This window comes from Chrysemys picta, chromosome 4, assembly GCF_011386835.1.
Source record: "Chrysemys picta bellii isolate R12L10 chromosome 4, ASM1138683v2, whole genome shotgun sequence".
Lineage (NCBI taxonomy): Eukaryota > Metazoa > Chordata > Testudines > Emydidae > Chrysemys > Chrysemys picta.
In genome coordinates this window covers 65697583-65716650 of record NC_088794.1, presented here as the reverse complement: position 1 = coordinate 65716650, position 19068 = coordinate 65697583, and the positions used below count along the sequence as shown (strand labels likewise).

At 40.8% G+C, this 19068-nt stretch overlaps 1 protein-coding gene across 4 annotated transcripts in view; it reads right to left on the bottom strand.

Moving 5' to 3' along the window:
* The window catches only part of MPPED2 (metallophosphoesterase domain containing 2), a 138232-nt gene that overhangs the window by 43598 nt on the left and 75566 nt on the right, over positions 1-19068 (bottom strand). For all 4 annotated transcript variants that reach the window (XM_065592523.1, XM_005286867.5, XM_005286868.5 and 1 more), the window contains one exon: positions 7968-8193. In XM_065592523.1, the coding sequence (XP_065448595.1) occupies positions 7968-8193 (226 nt within the window). The remainder of the gene's footprint in view (positions 1-7967; positions 8194-19068) is intronic.

Sequence of the window (19068 nt, the reverse complement as noted above, 5' to 3'; positions counted from 1 at the left end):
TATTAAAAACTGTGCCAGGAAAAGGAGAATGAAAGGCTCACACCGCCCCCTCCTCCCCTTATAAAACCTGCATTTGATGAGGTGCACAGCCCAGTGCCACAAACAATTGCCTCAAAATGGTAGCAAGCATAAACATCTGCTTAAGAGTGTTGCTGGATTGGGGCTTTTGCTCACAAGTTTTTCTTCTCTGACATTCCTACTATACAGGCCCTGGCCACCTCCTGATTAGGTATTGAATGAATACTTTCTCCAGACGGTTTGCAGCTAGAGCTGATTAAAAAAAAAAAAAACTAAATGGAAAATTTGTTTTTAACAGAAAATGCCTTTTTGATTAAATAGGTATTTTCATAAAAGATTCTGTTTTGGTCAAAAATGTTCAGGTCTTAACCAAAGAAGTTTTGTTTGTGAGTTTTAGATTTAAACCCAAAAACTTCCAGAGGAAAATTCAACAAAAATGGGTATGTTTTCATTGTGATTGAATGTTTTTGTGTGAAGGGAAAAAAATCATTGACCAGTTCTATTTCTAGCTACCTAAGAGGCTTGGCAAACTACATGCATATCAGTTTCCTCCACTAAATCTGTCTGAAGAACCTTTTAATGGCCATCTTTTCATTGAAAGTAGATCTGAAGCAGGTAATTCCATCTCAGAGAAGACTCCTGAAGGGGTCCATCTACAGGGATTCAACTTAGGACCTCTGGATCTAAAAGCATGAGCCTTTACTACTCGTAAACCTTTGTACGTGATCTATCAGCCACCCTTCGTTATTACGGTATGGATATAACTGGCTTCATTTTGAGAGAGACTCACAAATTCCCAGACAAAATCCTGAGTATCACTTTAATTTCAGATCACACTTCTAAAATCATTTCCTGTTCTACAGGGTCTGAAATGATTGGTAACCTAACTCCTATTCTCTAACTAAAAGAGCATTTTTTAAAATGACCAATTTTTGACCTAATTGGCTTGTAGTAACTTTCTCTTCTCGTGGCTGAGCTGAAGCACAACAGAAGATTAATTGAAACTTTTGCCTCCATTCGCACTGTACCACACTTTGTCAGCTTCTGCAACAGCTGTACTTCTGACAGAGCTTTCATGCTTGTCTGGTTCTCCTCCCCTTCAACGGTCAGGGCCTACCCGCTGCTTAGGCCTAAAGGCTTCGGTTCCCGCTGGTCAGGCCCAGCCTCTGATTCTAGACTGACTGATTCTCTCTATTGTTTGGGTCTGAAGGCTCTGCTCTCTGTCCCTCTGGCTTCCCAGGTGCCCTCAGTGGCTGGGTCTCCCCAAGCATCTTGGGCTTGATGATCCCAGTGTCTTGCTGGCTGGTTTCTCCAGTGCTCAGCCCCCCGGTAGTGGTATCCCCATTCAGCACACTCTTGATCCGCCCCCACTTATAGATTCTTCCAGCCCTTAGGTCCCAATTCCCCTGCTAGTCCGCTTCTCACTCAGCCTGCATTGTTCTCCTCTCTCTCATCTTGCTTCTGTTGCTCTTCTCCACACTGACTGTGACCCCAAGCACTCAGTTGCTCCCTAGCTCTCTCATGGTATGGCTACACTGTGATCAAAAACCTGCAGCACCATGTTTTAGAGCATGGGTCAGCTGACTTGGGCTGTGGGGTTAAAAATGGCAGTGTAGATGTTTGGGCTCGGGCTGGAGCCTGGGCTCTACACTGCTATTTTTAACCCCAGAGCCTGACCCCTCTGAGCCTGAGTCACTGAAGTTGATATTCTCCAGAGGTGCTCAACTCCTCTCAGGATCAGATCCTTATAGAGGTGGTGTGCAAAAATCAGAATCTGTAGTAATCTAAGCAGTGCCTGCTCCTCTTGAACGTCTTGCTGGGCGCAAATGCTCTGAACTGCTCAATGAGATACCGCTTTGTACCACTGTGAACAAATGCCACGTGGACCCATGTGCTGCTGTAACACTCAGCAAGAGGAAAAGGAACTTTTTCTGGACAGCTGCCAACTGGAAGAAAAGCATCTACACACACACACACACACACAGCTTGTGGTTTTTGTAAGTGCAACTTTCATTTTACAATGACTTTCTTCTTGATCAGATCATATACACACTTATGAATAGCAGTCTCCTGTAATCTATTAACCCCTGGAGCACCGCAGCTGATGCACATTCTGCCTCCACTAATTCTTGTATAGCATCTACTGTGCTTCATAGAAATGTTTAAGGAATCTTAGACGTATGGCATGTTACCTTTGTCGTTTGGTTGACCACTCACTGAACACTCATGGAGCAGTGAAGAGATTAATAATTAGTCCAAATCCTGTCCACACACCAACACAAACACAGAGGTGTAAGGAATGTTGTTAATGGTTTTTCATTTCAGCAACATGTCATCTGCAAGCAGGCATGGTCTGTAAATTACACTAGTATTTACACATTCTCTGCAAGTACTTACTCACTCCTTAGTCAGGCAACATTCCCACTGAAGTAAAGTCCTAGTGTAAACAGAATAAGCACTGCATGATTTGGCCAAATGTTTAGAGGTAGAGCATTTTGAAAACGGCTAGTTTGCTGCTGGCTGGAGTCTTATTAAAAGCGGTTAGGAGACAATGCATTTTAAAATGATCTGCATTACAGTCTTTTTTAATTTGTTGTTGTTAAAAATAAAAATGGAGGCTAAGTTAGAAGTGAATTTGATCTCAGGGAAACTGAACAGAAATCTGTGACACTCCCAAAGAGGCAAAAATATAAACAACCCCCCTGTAATTCTAGACCCGGGGGAATTCATTCTTCGATCTTATAATGAGAGAGCTGAAGGACAAATGCCAAGAAAAATGAAATAGGAGCCTGTGCCTTTAAACACAACCACGTTACAGCAGTGTGTCTATTTGTTTAACACACACACAGAAGACCTTATTCTTTGCCAATACTATTCTCAACTGCTGACTTCTACTGAATAAATGCCGGAATTCCTGAAAGACTGTGCAGCACCAATATAATTTTCCAATCTCCCTTTCTATTCCCCAGTGCTAATAGCAAGGAGGAACTTTATTGCTGAGCATGGCAATTTCTGTTCCTTTTTCACTTTTTTTTTAAGGCCCAAGTTAATTACCAAGTAAGACTATGAAAATAAAAGAAATGAGACTCATTCTACCCATCAGTATATCTGAATCCTATCATGTGAGTTGCCAATTGGTTTTCTAATCCTCACACTCAATATCTGCTGTTAATTTGCTTGCTATTTCAAGAACTTGAAGACTGTCAGCAAAATCCATGATGCATTACAAAACTTATAATTGGAAAAAAAATCTGATGCTTTTCTGACAGGGTAAACACAAAGTATTAAAGCACTGATCAGAACAAGGAAGCTGTAACAACCCAATAGCTATTTGTACTAAAATATAATTGTAAATGCAATGGAGAAATAAACATGCTTAGTTTCAACTCTTGTTACTGAAATATGTGCAAAATTAGGCTAAATGATGGTGTGAATCCAGCAATTTTACACCAGATTTAAACACACACACACACACAGAGGAGAAAAATATTGTATTTTAAAGGAGATGACTGAACTGTGTGGTGTTGTTTTTCAACCTCTTTTGGCCTTTTCAAGGTCACATTATCTATGCCAATTAAAATTTTGCTTCTGAAAAAAAATTAAGGCACTTCCTCCAGAGTTACTAAAAAAAGCAAATGAAAGCCTTTGTGTCTCAGAGGTGAGCTATAGTGAGCTGTTTGTTCCTGACCTCTGGATCACCCTATGGATCAAATTGCTGGACATAGGAAAAACCCACTAGCATTCATTAAAAGCAACTGGGAGGCCAGCTTTGTGTTTCTGTTCTTGAGACCTGACCAAGCTACAACTTGACAAAGGTGCAGGATATTGCTGAACAATGCAGCTGTTCCTGTTGGGAGGAGAAAGGATTTTCCCAGCTCAGATGCTGGAGATCCATAAAAAAAAAAACAGATTTACACGCTGCCCTCTTTACTGGACACCTCAATGTCTGAGGCCTATGACTGTGGAAATTAAAGAGTTTTTTAAGAGTGAAATCATTAAATATCAATTATAAAGTTCAAAGAGATTTATTTATTTATTTTGTACTGGCTAGCAATTAAGACCTAAACTCGTACTTCTGAAACAGGTAATATTCTTGTTGAAATCGTTAGGGGTTTTGCCTGCATAAGGAGCTATACAATCAGATATTTCTCCACTAACTAAACCAGGTCCAGAGGGCAACGACAGTAGGAAGTGAAAGGAAGCAGATTGTAGAAGTAGATTGTTATCTATAGATTAAATGGAAAATCTCTACCCATGTTATTTCTTCAAGGTGCATCAACCAGTCTCCTAGTTAGAGTGTAAAAACAGCAGTTACATCCCCAGTCTCTGAAAGTAGGAGTTCAACGAGCAACTTTAGCATGTCCGACCCTTGCTCAGGAGGAGTCTTTCACTTTTCAGGGGCTGGCGCTCCACTTTCAACATCTCTGCAGCTAATGCCATTTAATACTCCCAGACCCATCAGGCTACATTCAAATTTTCTGCACCTCAAAGACTGTTGATATGCTCCACTGCACTCTCCAATTGCAAATACACATGAATGCTCTGGTGTGTTGTAAGTTATTTTCTACATACAAATTCTACTAAATTGTAAGTTAGGAGGCACTACTTGAATTCTCTTAGGTCTTTAGAAAGCTTTCAGATGTACCATGAGTAATAACATGTAATGAATATGGACTGATATTCCTTTCCCATAGCTACACTGAGTTGGCAATTTACATTTTCTAAATAGATAGATGAGTTATAACCAGTTTTCCCAGTCTGATGGCAATTACTTCTTAGAAACCTCTGACAGGCTGAAACCCTCAGAATTGCAGATGTTATTCTTAGTTTGGTTCCTCTTCTTAAATTAAAACCACTAGCTGTATCAGCAAACATGGATTTTTCCCTCTGGAAATATCATCTAAAATGCATATAAATCGAACTTGCCAACTTAGCTCAATTTAGGGTTGGAGTGTCTTTTGGTTTAATGCACTTGTGTTCCACCTCTGAGACAGAATTGTGTGTGTATTTTTATATATGTAGATAAAAAGCCTAACTAAGGTAAGCAGACATATAAAAAACCCCAGAGGTTTCCTCCTTTTGGGGTAATCTGTATTTATGATAGAAGCTCAGGGTAAGTATGGAGGGTGGGGAGAATGCGATATACAAGAAAAGCACAAAAGCTAAAAATGTCTTTTCCAATCATTAAGGAGCAGTCTCCTCTCTGTAAAATTTTGAACAACTGACTTCGTACATCTGATGCACCTTTTCCCTTCTCTGAAGTAGCCACACAAAATGCAGAAATCTAATTGGATTTCATGCTTTCCCAGTAGCTGACACAAGAGGAAGGGATGAAAGCTGCCATTTCAGCATCAGCAGTCAGCATCTTCCAAACCAAGATAAGTAGACTCCCTAACCTAAAGAGCTACATGAATTTAAACTACACCTCTACCCCGATATAACACAAATTCTGATATAACGCGGTAAAGCAGTGCTCTGGGGCGGGGGGCGGGCTGCGCACTCCGGTGGATCAAAGCAAGTTCAATATAATGCAGTTTCACCTATAATGCGGTAAGATTTTTTGGCTCCCGAGGACAGCGTTATATCGCGGTAGAGGTGTAGTTGTCTCATCTCAATTTTCTCATTCCCACTTGCCCTACACACATATTTACCACAATTCATCACAACTTGACACAAATTACAGACTTTGCTCAAGAGAGATTAGAGAAGTGTCCTAGGATGGATGGAGCTCAGCTTTCCTTTCTGGAAAAGTATCCATTGCCATCCATGCGTTTTGCACAAGGAAATCCCAGGATCAATGGGCTAAGGAGTCAGGTTATTATGAAATAAAGTTAAGTGTTCAATGGCTTGTGCTGCATGGGGAAGGTCATCTCTACCACTCAGAGCCTCTGGTTAGGAGAACCTTTGTTCCTTGATCAGTTGTCCCTTAATATTTCATAATAAACTTTCTATCTTCACACATACAATATGCAAAATTTAAAGACTTCTGGATGCAGTTGGAAAAAGTAGGCCATGGGTCACCATTATGGGTTCAGGAAACAAAGGCAAAAATCACTACATCTATACACGTGCTGGAAGGGTATAATAGAGTCTACTGTTGTAAAACACCAAGTCACATGTCCCACAAGAAGACATTCCTCAAGGCCTGTAGACCACATTTTCCCCTCTGGTCTCTCCAGTGGCAATAATCTTAATCTAGGTTAAGTAAAACCCATCTATACTAATATGAAAGGATGTCTGCAAACATCAGAGGTTGTCTGCAAACTGCAAGCTTTCTGTCTAGAGCTCACACATGAGGGAGGAAGCTGTTCACCATGGTAATCTGCAGTTAACATTCCAGAGAGCTCACAGAGCTTTTAGCCCTCCAGCAACAGCCTCAAATCCATGTTACATTACCAAGGCCTTTATGTGCCCTTGTCTTCTTCAGTGAACTACCTATGGTTACTTTAGAAAAAAAAAGACTTTGAAATGTCTTTAAGAGATGTTCTTTACCTGAATTATGACCATCTCTATCAATTAGCAGACACTGTGAATCTAAGAGTATTTTTTAAAAACTAGGTAGTGTCAAGTTGATTTAAACTAGAAGCAAAAGACTATGACTTTTGAATAAAAAAAAATCAGTAGCTTAAGTCAAGGGCATAGGACACAGAGTACGTCTATAAAGTTCTCCCTTCCCACCTGGGTCGTCTGTAGCCAGCACTGTTGCATGTGGACCATACACGGGACACGGCTAGGAACTTCACCACCAGAGAATAACTGAGCAAATGTGCTGCCTATAAATTGCTAAGCAGCACTGTCCAGGTGAGCAAGGGAGAGATCTTCTCAAATGCGCATAAGAAGCAACTGCAGAAATGCACATAAAGTAGCCCCATTCTTTGGTGCAAAAGAACCCCTAGTCTCTCATTTAAAGTGAATCTGGTATCACTGAGTTACATGATATACCTATATTAAGTCCATGCTAGAGGTTGCACACTAATATCTAATCAGCTAAATAGAGGTTACTATTATAATTCCTACATATTTAACAATTATTAACATCCCTGAGACTCAATTTTGTGGCACAGGCATAACAGTTTTCCTTACTGTGCTAACTGAATTCAAGAAGTACCAAGATCCTACATCTAAATAGCCGGGCAATGTGATGTGACAACAGATTGAAAGAATAGCGGTCAGATAAAGGAGGTGGCATTTTGAAAACTCAGTTCAAGGTATCTTCAGTACAGAACTGTAGACAACTATAGTCAGCATCTTCCTGAGTTTGTTCAGCACAGGGCCTCAACGCTGATCTCTCTCACACTAGTGTCAGTCAAGAGCAACACTGATAGCAATGGACTTACAGTGATGTCACTGAGGTCAGAATTAGGTTCAAAGTCTAATTATCAAAATTTTGATAACAAAGAAGAACAGACAAATTTTCAGTATTCCTCAGTAGCAAGATAAAAAAAATAGAGATTAAGGCACCAACTTTAAAATGGTACCATACTGATCTAAGTTTTTAGAAGTGTAAATGACTACACAACACACAAGGCAGTGGAGACTCAGATTTTAGGGACTGAATTCTGCCCTTGCTGACACCTATACTAGACCATTGAATTCATGGGAACTATATGGATACAGAGAAGAGCAGAATTTGTCCACGAGTTTCCAGTAATCAAACAGCAGGCAGAATGGATATAGATCACAGCTCTTCTTTTCTTGTTCTGCTCACTCTCTCTCTCACACAAACAAATAATTATGTTTCTCTTGCTACATAAAATCTTTACCACTACAATTAAAACAACACGGTCTGTGTTTTCATAGCTGTGCACAATGCAAGGTTTACTTAAAGATACAGTACGGTTCTGCACAGCAGCACAACAAAGCAGGACTCATTGCATTTTCAATGGCAGTAACTCTTGCTGTGGTTGAAAAAACAAATATAAGCACAGAAAGTTTAAATGGGGACTTACCATGGGGCACCGTATATTCGGAATCCTTTAACTGTTACCTCTGAATCTTGCAAGTAAATACTGTTTGTCAGGAGTGACTGAACATTGTCAAAGTCCTCTGGTTTCAATTTGGACACAGAGGGAAAGCGGTAGTAATCCTGTTTAACAAGGTCTGCCATGAATTCCTTATCAAATGTCAGTTCATGATTCCCAGCAATCACTATTTTATATTCATATGGCAGGCTTCCTGAAATAACAAAAAGAGCACTTAATTAGCACATTTGCTTCCCACCCCAGCATAGCCGGCAAAATAAGTAGACAGCTAACACTGACAGAATGAAATACACAGGATCCGTGTGTATCTCCATGGGCAGCAAACGTTATTAATGCTGCTGCTTTTTCTCTGAATGAAATTTTGTTAAGATGTAAAGTAATGTCACACAAAGAAATGTCATAACCAAAGGCATGTACTGCAAAATGAAACAAAACAGGCTGGCAGGCATGCAGACAGATCCTCAGCTGGTGTAAATCTTCTCAGCTCCACAGGCTTGAAGGGAGATACAACAGCTCTGAACATCTGGCATGCTATCTGTTAGTACATGGGACTAGCTGGAAGTCAGCAGTCCTGGGTTCCAGTCTAGTATGCAGTGAGACATAATGAATGAATGTTTGTAAAGTGCTCAAAGGAAAGGCTCTACACTGTGTATATATTAGGTAGGATTACTTATTAAAGGTATATTTTACGAGAGTTTAAGGATGCCGAAATACCCATTAAGCAATTTATTCCCATGCTCTACCCTGTTCTACACAGTACCAGTCCACTTATGATGGACTCTCATTTTATTATTAATTATTATTATTATTATTATTATTTGTGTTATGGTAGCACCTAATTGAGATCAGGGCTCCACCCTGAGATAGATGCTCTATAAGCATATGGTAAGAGACAGTCATTACCCGGAAGGGCTTACAAGCTAAATGGACAAGACAGATAAAGGGTGGGAGAAAGGAACTGAGGCACAGAGAGCCTATCTGTAAAATGGGGATAATAGTATTTCCTAAGGGCTTAATCCAAAGCTCACTGAAGTCAATGGGACCGGCCCATAGGGACAGATTTTCAAGGGTTCAGTACCCCCAGTTGGTGCCAGATTTAAAAAAAAGCAAAAAAAAAAATGTTGAAAATAAGGTCATTTATTTCAGTGCCCTAACAAAAGCTGAGTTCTTTTAAAAAAATCTGATTCAAAGCGGCTCGCCAAAAATCACACAGAAAACTGTTAGAGCTGGGAATTGGCCTCTGATCTCCAGTCCAAATGCAGCGCCTTAACCACAAGCCATCTTTCTTCTCTTATAGAAACTCATTTAGTTTAGTGCGTGTTCCTAATGATCACTAAGGGAATGATTTCACAAAGGTGATTGGTTCCTTACAAATACCATGGATTAGATAGCCACCTCTTCTTACTGTTCTTGGCCCTATTTGGTTGTACAAACTGTGAAGGAAAGACTAATATTCTATACTTATGAATACTATTCTAATAAGGACACTACTGCCCCAATTCTTTAGTCTTTGCACTCCTGAAGCGCGCACTGAAGGAATACAGGATTGGGCTCTATGTTTTCTTGCCAGCACTATCACCCATAAACACACACAACTTTCCTATTTCAAAATTTGGTTTGCAAATAAAATCAAAAAGCTTACTTGAAAAAATAATTAGAGAAATGTTTGTGATAGTCAGACTAACTTTACCCCACTGGGGCTTATGGGGAAAGAGTGAAAATTCTTTCCCTTTCAATATTTATGGCAAGGAAATGGGAGTTCGGCAGGATTTTTATGCAAACATTTCCTGATCAAAATTTGTTAACTCTGGGTAGAAAAATAAAAAGCTATGACCCCTCCCCTCCCAAACACTAGACATCTTCATAGATTCCTAATGTCTTAACAAAATGCAGATCATACATATTAATAACTCTCTGTGGTGCTGCATTAGACTAAAAGCTGGGGGAGATGCTATTGGGCATTTGTCACTCCTCTGCAGTTTATGCCCCATTCCCGCCCCCTCTTTCCCATCTCTGTCACATGCTGCTCTGCCATTCATTTTATTTAAAAACTAGGAATAATAGGTACCTACAGTTCCTGCTCTCTGTGACTCCTGGGCACGAAATAAAATTGCTATTTTCTTCTCTCTCAGGAAACAGAAAAGATACCACTGGCATGAAATCTGATACACTTGTCACAATTATCAATCCCTGCAAAGCTAGATTTGGTGAAATTCTTAAGAGAAGGTGGATAGCGACGTTAAAACCAGGTTTCTGCCAAGTATCAATATTTGCTAACTTCAGTGGAGAAAACTTCCCGCCAGATTCTGGATAAATAACCAGGTTTTACATTTTCCCATTTAGTTTAATAAGATACTTTAAAATTAGCATACCACTGAGCTCATGCCCAATGAAAAGCTGTACATTTTACTTCAAGACAATTTTTTCTTGAGCCAAACAAACATCCCAAGCTGGAGAGTTCCCTATGTAGTCATGCCGAACACAGCAGACAAACTGCAACTCAATCACTGTTGTATGAGTTTATAAATGGAATGATATACATGTGCATAAGCCCAAAAGGACGAGGGGAAACTAACAAAGGGCTTGATCCTGTAAGTTAATGGCAAAGTCACAAACAAATGACTGGAAGGGACATGTTCGGTCATGGAGTCCTGACCCCTGCTGTCACAAGTAACCCCGTCATATAAGAACATAAGAACGGCCATACTGGGTCAGACCAAAGGTCCATCAAGCCCAGTAACCTGTCCTCTGACAGTGGCCAATGGCAGGTGCCCCAAAGGGAATGAACAGACAGGTTATCATCAAGTGATCCATGCCCCATCACCCAATCCCAGGTTGACAGTGCAATGCGTGAAAACATACTTTCTTGTGTTTGTTTTAAACCTCCTACCTATTAATTTCATTTGGTGGCCCCTTGTTCTCGCTCCTGTGATGGTTAGAACCTTCTTCTAATTTCTAATGAATTTGTTCATGCCCGTTGTGCCAACACTGTCCTTTAGTTTAAATAACACTTCTCCCTCCCTGGTGTTTACCACCTCCCGTCCCCAATGTATCTATAGATAGCAATCATATCCCTGCTCAGTCTTCATTTTGTATACCTATTTTTATATTGTGCTTTTCATCAGTAGATCACAAAGTGCTTCACAATCTTTAATGTATTTATCCTCATAACACACCTGTGTGAGAGAGAAGTAGTATTATCCCCATTTTACAGATGGGGAACTGAACCACAGAGAGGCTAAGGTTTGAATCTACAAAGGTACGTAGGTGCATATCCCCCCAGATTCAGGTGCCTAAGTCCCATTTTTAGGTTCCACTGCAATCCACAAAACTCCTGCTCAGGTGCTGCCTAACTCTGCACCTAAAGTCACTCAGCACCTATGTTTTTGCAGTAGAAGTTCCCTAGGTACCTATGTTTCTGCCTCTGGGCATTTGTGCTACCGGCAGAGGGCATGGGTGTGCACAGAGTTTTACAGGGATCCCCCGGGTCAGTTATATGCATAATAATTCAACAAAGGCATATGAAGTCTCGACTGAGATCCAGTAACACACTGGTTGGCATAACCACTGCATCATGTATATAAGGATAATATTAAAGGAGGTACTTGCCTATACTGAAGAATAAGTTCTTAAGGTATGAAAGTTAAAGCAGGGCACCAGAAGCTGAAAAACATGTTCCTTTCTGATAAGACGCTTATCTGTCTGGTTATATGCAACTGGGTATCGTATATCTCACAATAGATATCTATTTACATACTAAGCCCCTCAGCTAATCAACATTGAGAAATTGACAAGAGATTGCTAAAGCTATAGGAAGGAACACACAGCAGGAGAGTGTCTGGTTTATGAATAAAGATCAAAGGACTGTTTTGCCGTATCTAGGGTTGCAGAGAGACACCCTGACATCTTTCACTTAGGAAGTAAGCTGACAGTGGGCTTGCTTCGTGAGTGGAAGATCACAGCCAGCCCTGGCTGTAATAGGCTGGAAGGATTTTGGGTGAGGTTTTGCTCTTATGACAGAACAATGTCCTATTAGTTAAGTTTAGGCTCTAGTACACGTGTTACGATTTCATTTCATATGTAAACCTTCGTTGCCAGTATTTCTGCTTGCTATCATTTGAATCCCTGTTCTTTATTAAATAAACTTCTACTTGCTTTCTCTGTAAACAAATCTCAGTGCTGTGTGTTAAGCAGAACTGTGTTCTGTACTGTACTGGTAAGCCGTGATGTACTGTTCCTTTGTGAACAGAGGACCTAGGAATTCTGTGACCATCCAGTGGATCAGGAACTGGGAGACGCTTGGAGCACTCGGGGATTGGAGTGTGCCCTATCGCTAACCTGTAAAGAGAGAGTGGGGCCTGTGGTGGCCTAGAGGGGAGTGCTTGTGTTGCCAGAGGCTGGTGGAGTTGGGGAGCTCATCCACAGTAAGCACAGAAAGGCTTCCTCACACTAAGAGCAAGTACAAGTGAGGTGCGTCACAACTCTGAGTATCCCCAGACAGCATCACAGCATGCACACTGCTACTTCACTCTCGGTGTCTGGACACCTATCTCCTGCCTAAATCCCAGTGCAATCCATGAACTGGGAGAAGGCAGGCATTCCTCTGCTTAACTTGCCTGTGAAGCCTGATCCAGGAGGCACTTTCAGAGGTTGCCAAAATAGGAGGAGGAGAAGCTCCCTTTAGCCCAGTTGTTAGGATACTCAACCAGGATGTGGGAGACTAGTAGGTCAAGTCCCTGCTCTGCCTGATGAGAAGGGATTTGAACAGGGATCTGTCAGGTCAGTGCCCTACCTCCTTGGCTACAGAGTCTCACTCTTTGTTGCCCAATTATTGAATTAAAGTGGAACAACTTCAAGAGGAGAGATTGAGGGGACTGACCTCAGTATACTCCTTACACCCAGTCTGTTTTGTGCGAAGGTAAGCTGCCTCTGAGAAAGCCTGCCGGCTCAGGCCCTTCACACAAGTTAAACAGCAGAGTGCCTGTCTTGCCCCGGGTTTATGGATCTCTAGCAGAGATAGGCACCTATCTCCATGAGATGGGCAGGGCTTAGCACACATGCTTCTCACTGGCATCTCCGCTGGCTCCTCCTCCCCACTGTGCTGGCTTTGTGGATTACATTCTTAGGCTAGGTCTATACTACCCGCCTGAATCGGCGGGTAGAAATCGACCTCTCGGGGATCGATTTATCGCGTCCCGATGGGACGCGACAATCGATCCCCGAATCGGCGCTCTTACTCCACCAGCGGAGGTGGTAGTAAGCGCCGCCGACAGAAAGCCACAGAAGTCGATTTTGCCGCCGTCCTCACAATGGGGTAAGTCGGCTGCGATACGTCGAATTCAGCTACGCTATTCACGTAGCTGAATTTGCGTATCTTAAATCGATTCCCCCCTGTAGTGTAGATGTACCCTAAGGTGCCTATTTCTCCTGATATATTGTGTAGGGTACTTAGGCGTTGTGGACTGCAGTGTTGTTCCTGTGGTTTTCTAGTGCTCAAAAGTCAGGGATTGTGACACTGAGCATCCCAATGCCTAAGTGTAGTGTACTAAGACTGTATTGTGATAGCATGGACACTGAAATGTACATCCGCATCTGACAGTGAAGCAAGCATGTCATGGTACATCGTATAGCACACCCTCAAGATGCTAGCTTGATTAGTAATCAGTTATGGGCACGGTTGTATGTGCTTGCAGTCTTTAAATGGCATACAGGTTTTTTTTTTTAATGGATCAGGATGAATGTGCTTCATTCTATCTTTAATCATTCATGGGACAGTACTTGCTGTGTGTTAAGTACATTTAAATGCTTAAATACTTTCATTATGTACCACAAACCTGACTTTGCTCCATAATTTCTTGACTTTAGATTCTGCCAGATTTCTTTTTCCTTTTCTGATGGGTAGGGGCATAGAAGGAGGCTCAGGAGATGAGGGGAATTTTGCTCTTAAAAAAAAAAAAAAACTCCTGCCCCCAACGTATATATAACTAAATCTGTCGAAAGCCAGCACAGGCCCATGAAGAGCAGAGGCAGTCCATCCATTGCTTTCCCCTTCCCCTAGGAAAGTGTATATAGTATTAATCAGAGTAATAAATTACCTCCAATCAGATTATGTATTTGTACATCTCATTCAGGTTATCTCCTCCTGAAAGGGCCCCAATAATGCAAAACATTCATTCTTTCTCTGTGCTACAACTTATGAAATATTCTGGCATGTTTTCTTTTGGCAATGGTGCCCTTCGTCTATAATCTGCTGACCTTTTATGTTTTCTATGGAAGCATAACCACAGTCACACACAAATCTCCTACTCAATGGTATTTTAGTTTTCCTCTTGCCTACATTAATCTTTATGTATCCACATTCAAATTGTTTGGTAGCTCGGTGGAGGGTAGCACAGTGCAAGCTTTGATGGGCATTTCCCCATTTTTTCTTTATATCACACATACTAACGTAATACAGTAGTTCAGGAAAACAGTAATACTACTTATTCTAAATTATTCCATGAAATTGCTGGGTGGGGAGGGATCCATTCCTAAGCTGTGGAAGATGCCTGATGCGTTTGTTGGAGTGAGCACTTCAAAAACCCTAGTCGCAGACTCACAAAGTGACAGTAAAGTCCAATTTTAAACCATTCGACCAGTTTCCAGATTAGGCCAAAGGCCACAACTGCAGCTGCTGAGTGTATGCATGTGAAATCTTAACAGGAGGAGGATTAAAAGGAAGCCACTGTCCCACTGGAGCAACTGGTAAGGAGTTTATGATGGAGATATTCAAACATCAGTCACTCTACAACTTCCAAAATCAAACAGCCATGTCAACGTGCCAAAATATATTACTTGGGCCAATTACATCCTTGAATGTAATTCCATCTGCATGCAATGGAAGCTGTGCACATCCCAGGGCAGAATTTAATCCATGACTAACAAATTACTGTAATAGCTATGAAGGCTTCTCTCTTCCTAAATATGACAGTTCAGTGGCACTCTTGCTCAGAGAAGAACATCACCGTTAAGAGTAAGTCAGTCAGTTTCGGGCTCACAAATAATTTTTTATACTTCCTCCACCCACCAGTTGCCACTAAAATATGACTTTGGAATTAAGGATTACATTGAAGATATATGACCCTCCCAAAGAAACTGGTTTTGCCAGATTAACTTTAAATACTTAAACGGCCAGATTTTTACTACATGATTTAGCCAGGGGTTCCAAAACCGCAACCTAATGTCACACCAAATAATTCTCTTTAAATTTCTGCTTCATAACAGCTTGATCCTGGAAGCCCATATTCACCCAAGCTGTCTTTTCTGATTTCAGTGGGGCTACTCAGAAAAGTAAAGATTTACCCTACATATGGCATTATAAAAGACAGAATGTGATTGGCTATGAGATTTAACTATGCATGTCCATGTTAGAAGCAAAAATGCCAGATCTTCTTAGTCAACTGTTCAAAAATATAACAATAATCATAACATGGTTGAGAAGTGCAATGACTCCAGATCTCCACACTGTCGTAAAAGCCACATTGCCTTCAACTTCATGCTTCAGGCATTTGGGGTAGTGGCACACTTTGCTATCTGTTGTTATTACTTTTGATTGATTACATGGAAATGAGGCTTTGCTGGGTCTATAGCTGTAGTACATAACATTGTAAATGTATTTCAGTCACAGATATTTGACTGCTGTCTTCTCATTTTTACAACTCCTTCAGTGCCTTTCATCTAAGGATCTCAACAGGTATTACAACCATTAATTAATGACAGGTTTCAGAGTAGCAGCCGTGTTAGTCTGTATCCTCAAAAAGAACAGAAGTACTTAGAGACTAACAAATTTATTAGAGCATAAGCTTTCGTGCTCTAATAAATTTGTTAGTCTTTAAGGTGCCACAAGTACTCCTGTTCTTTTTAACCATTAATTAACTAGGCCACCAACACCTCCATCAAATAGGTAAGTATCATCATGCCTACTTTACAGGTGGACAAATTGCAGCACAGACTGGTTAAGGGAGTTGCCTGAGGTCATACAGCGAGTCACAGTCTGAGACTCTCAATTCCCTGTTCTAACTACTACTAAATGAAACAGGGCTTACAGATATGTAGAAGCAGCAAGGAACATTCTCCTGTAACTACAAAGAAGCTCAGAGATCAGCAGGGAAATCAGCAGATCACAGACATCCTTATAGACAGCCACTTATTTCTCTGTGCCGTTCCTTGCTATTGGCAGCAGAGCTCACCCAGCAGAAGGGCTGCCATTATTGGCCTGGCTGCAGCTGTACACAATCCCCCTCAATGAGGTGAGGGCAACAAATGCTGTAAAGTGGAACTTAATGTTGTTCTGCAACCATAATTCCTGGTAGATTGTCTGGTGGAAACTCCACTGGTTTTGGAAGTCAGTGTGAACAGCAGCTTCACCTCTAGCTCTTCCCTGCATGTGGCCGTCCCTACCTCTCAAACTCACGATGCCCCAACCACACAATGTCCTACCTTCTCTATTTTGAGAGAAGGTGGGACAATGCCTCAAAAGCTCTGCTCCCTCCTTCCACATGGAATGGATGGATCAGACTCGTATCTGTGCCAGTTTTTATAATACATGCTAGATTCCCCACGCTGAATGGAACAACAATAGTCCTCTGTAAAAATTAGAATCCAAAGCAGGATAGAAGGAGCAAACATCTTTCCTTGGATTATACCAGCAATGAAAAAGCTCTGGCTGCTCTCAGAATAAATATCCCTCCCACTATCCCCGGCCCTGCAAAATAAAAAATCCTTTAATCAAATAATTAAAAAAAGAAAATGACAACTATATTGGCCAAACAAGCTAACAGCTTAACACACATTTCCAACCATTCACACACACATCTTGATGACATAAAAAGAATTAAACAACTCACAACAATAAAATAGTTCAAGCAAAACACACATGAAAAACAGAAACACAAGGTCCAGGCATAGCTCCAGGCCACTGAAGACAGCCCAAGTCCCAAAACTCTGCAAATCTTCCTGCTGCAAAATATTCCACCAGGTTTTTTTAACCATGAGTTCACAAATGCCTTTTTAAAGCAACATTTGGTTTTGGAAGAGCGTGAAGGGAAAGATAAAAACACATGGAAACTATATCAAGGTGGGCGAAAGAGTAAAAGTTTAACTGTTTTGCTTTATGCAAAGAAAACATCAGACCGCAGTATAGAGAAAAGTGAAGGCTGAGATCCCTAGATTCCTGTGATAAATCTAAAGCTTGTACATAAAAGCTCTCCTTTGTTGAAAAGGTTGTTAGACACCACAGAAAAGAAATGTTATGTAAGTGCAAGCTCTGCCTCTGACCTTTCACTCTGTAACCGTCAGGCTTCATTCATTTTCACAAGGCCTGACAGCTCTAGCGTTAATACTCACACTTGCTGATCGAGCCACACAGCAGGTTCAGACTGCTACCTTCTCCTCTGAAACTCATGCATTAGGGTTTCTTCCATGCTGGTAATGGAAAACCAAGTCTAAGAAACATTAAACACAAAAAACTACGTTACAATAATGCCAAGGTTGAGCCATAAACCCACGAAAGCAAGGAAATGCTGAGTGAATCTTTGTCTCATCACCGGTAACTCAGTCCTCAACAGCTGAAGCACTGTAGCACATAAGGCCTTCCACTAGAGTCCACAGCACTAGGAGATGTTACTTGACCTGTGTGGTCCCTGACCAGCAGTCTTATGCTGCAGAACCAGTGGTGCTCAACTGCAAATATTCCTATCCAGATATCTGGCCCATACAGAAGTAAAATATATTGTATGACAGTGACATGTAACATCACCAAGTGAAGTAGGACCCCTGAAACAGGGCCATATACACTGCGGTATCTAGTTACAAAGGGGCTGATTTAAGGATGCAGTGACAATAGTAACTTGGAAATTCCTTGCTTTTATGCATTTATGTCTCAACCGTAACATTATTCTAATGTAACTGTTTGTGATTTATATCCGGGGTTATTTTTGTTCAAAGAAAAAAAAATGTTAGTATGACAGTAAGATACAATCTTTTGTTTCACCACTGATGCCACAGCCTATTTACAGCTGCATTGACATCAGTTATTTTTTACCTCTCGAGTTTGTTTGGAAGTTTGTTGGGATAATGTAACTGAAACTGTCTCTCTAGTGGAGTCTAGTAAGAGAAGGTTTTCTCTAGATCTTATCAACTGGTGCACAGTATTTATTTGTCCTGAAGTTGGAATACAAATTAGGCATTCTTTGAAAGCCGCAGCATGATTTTGTAGCTCAAAGTACTGCCAATCCGAGTATTCAAAAGCCATGCGCCAGCCCCCCAAAATCATGAGATTGGCTTAAAAATTATGAGATTTTAAAAAGAATACATTTGGAACTCTTTTTATTTGCCTGCTGGTGACTGAGCCTTTAGGGTTAATGTTTTCAAGCTTTCCTCCAAAATGAGAAGAGCTAGAAAATTACTTTAAAAACGCTGAGATTCTCATATAATAACTCCAGGAGATGGGGCTTTAAGGAAAATAACAAATATCAATAAAAGTCACATGAAGTTGCAAGAGTTGGCAACATTGTCCTTAAAGTCTACCTTTAAATTTAACGAAGTCTGAAGGGCAATATGGTCATTACATCTTGCAATAGCTTTTATTGTTTTTTTCATTCATTTTTAAAATCAATCCTTGTAAAAAAAAAATTAAATGTGCCAATGGCTCTAGGACGTCATATAAACAATACATGGCACAAAGAGCAGGCCTAACCTGATTGTTGAGTGCTGTATGTTTGCTTTTAAAAGGATCCACTGAAACGAAATAGCACTAACTTGGGATAATATAAGGGTTATAGGCCAGATTTAGCCTTCATTTCATCTGGTGAATTGGAGTGGGGCTCCACTGATTTAGGCAGAATCATTCCAGATTTACACCAGTGTAAATAAGATCGGTGTCTAGTCCCATATAGTTTAAATGGGGAGGGGGGCTCCTAAAGAACTTAACATTATCCCTTTGAACCATGGACATGAAATACTAAATATATTAAGATATGACACATTAGATCTGACAAATTCCAGATAAATTTTGACTCAATGAATGTTG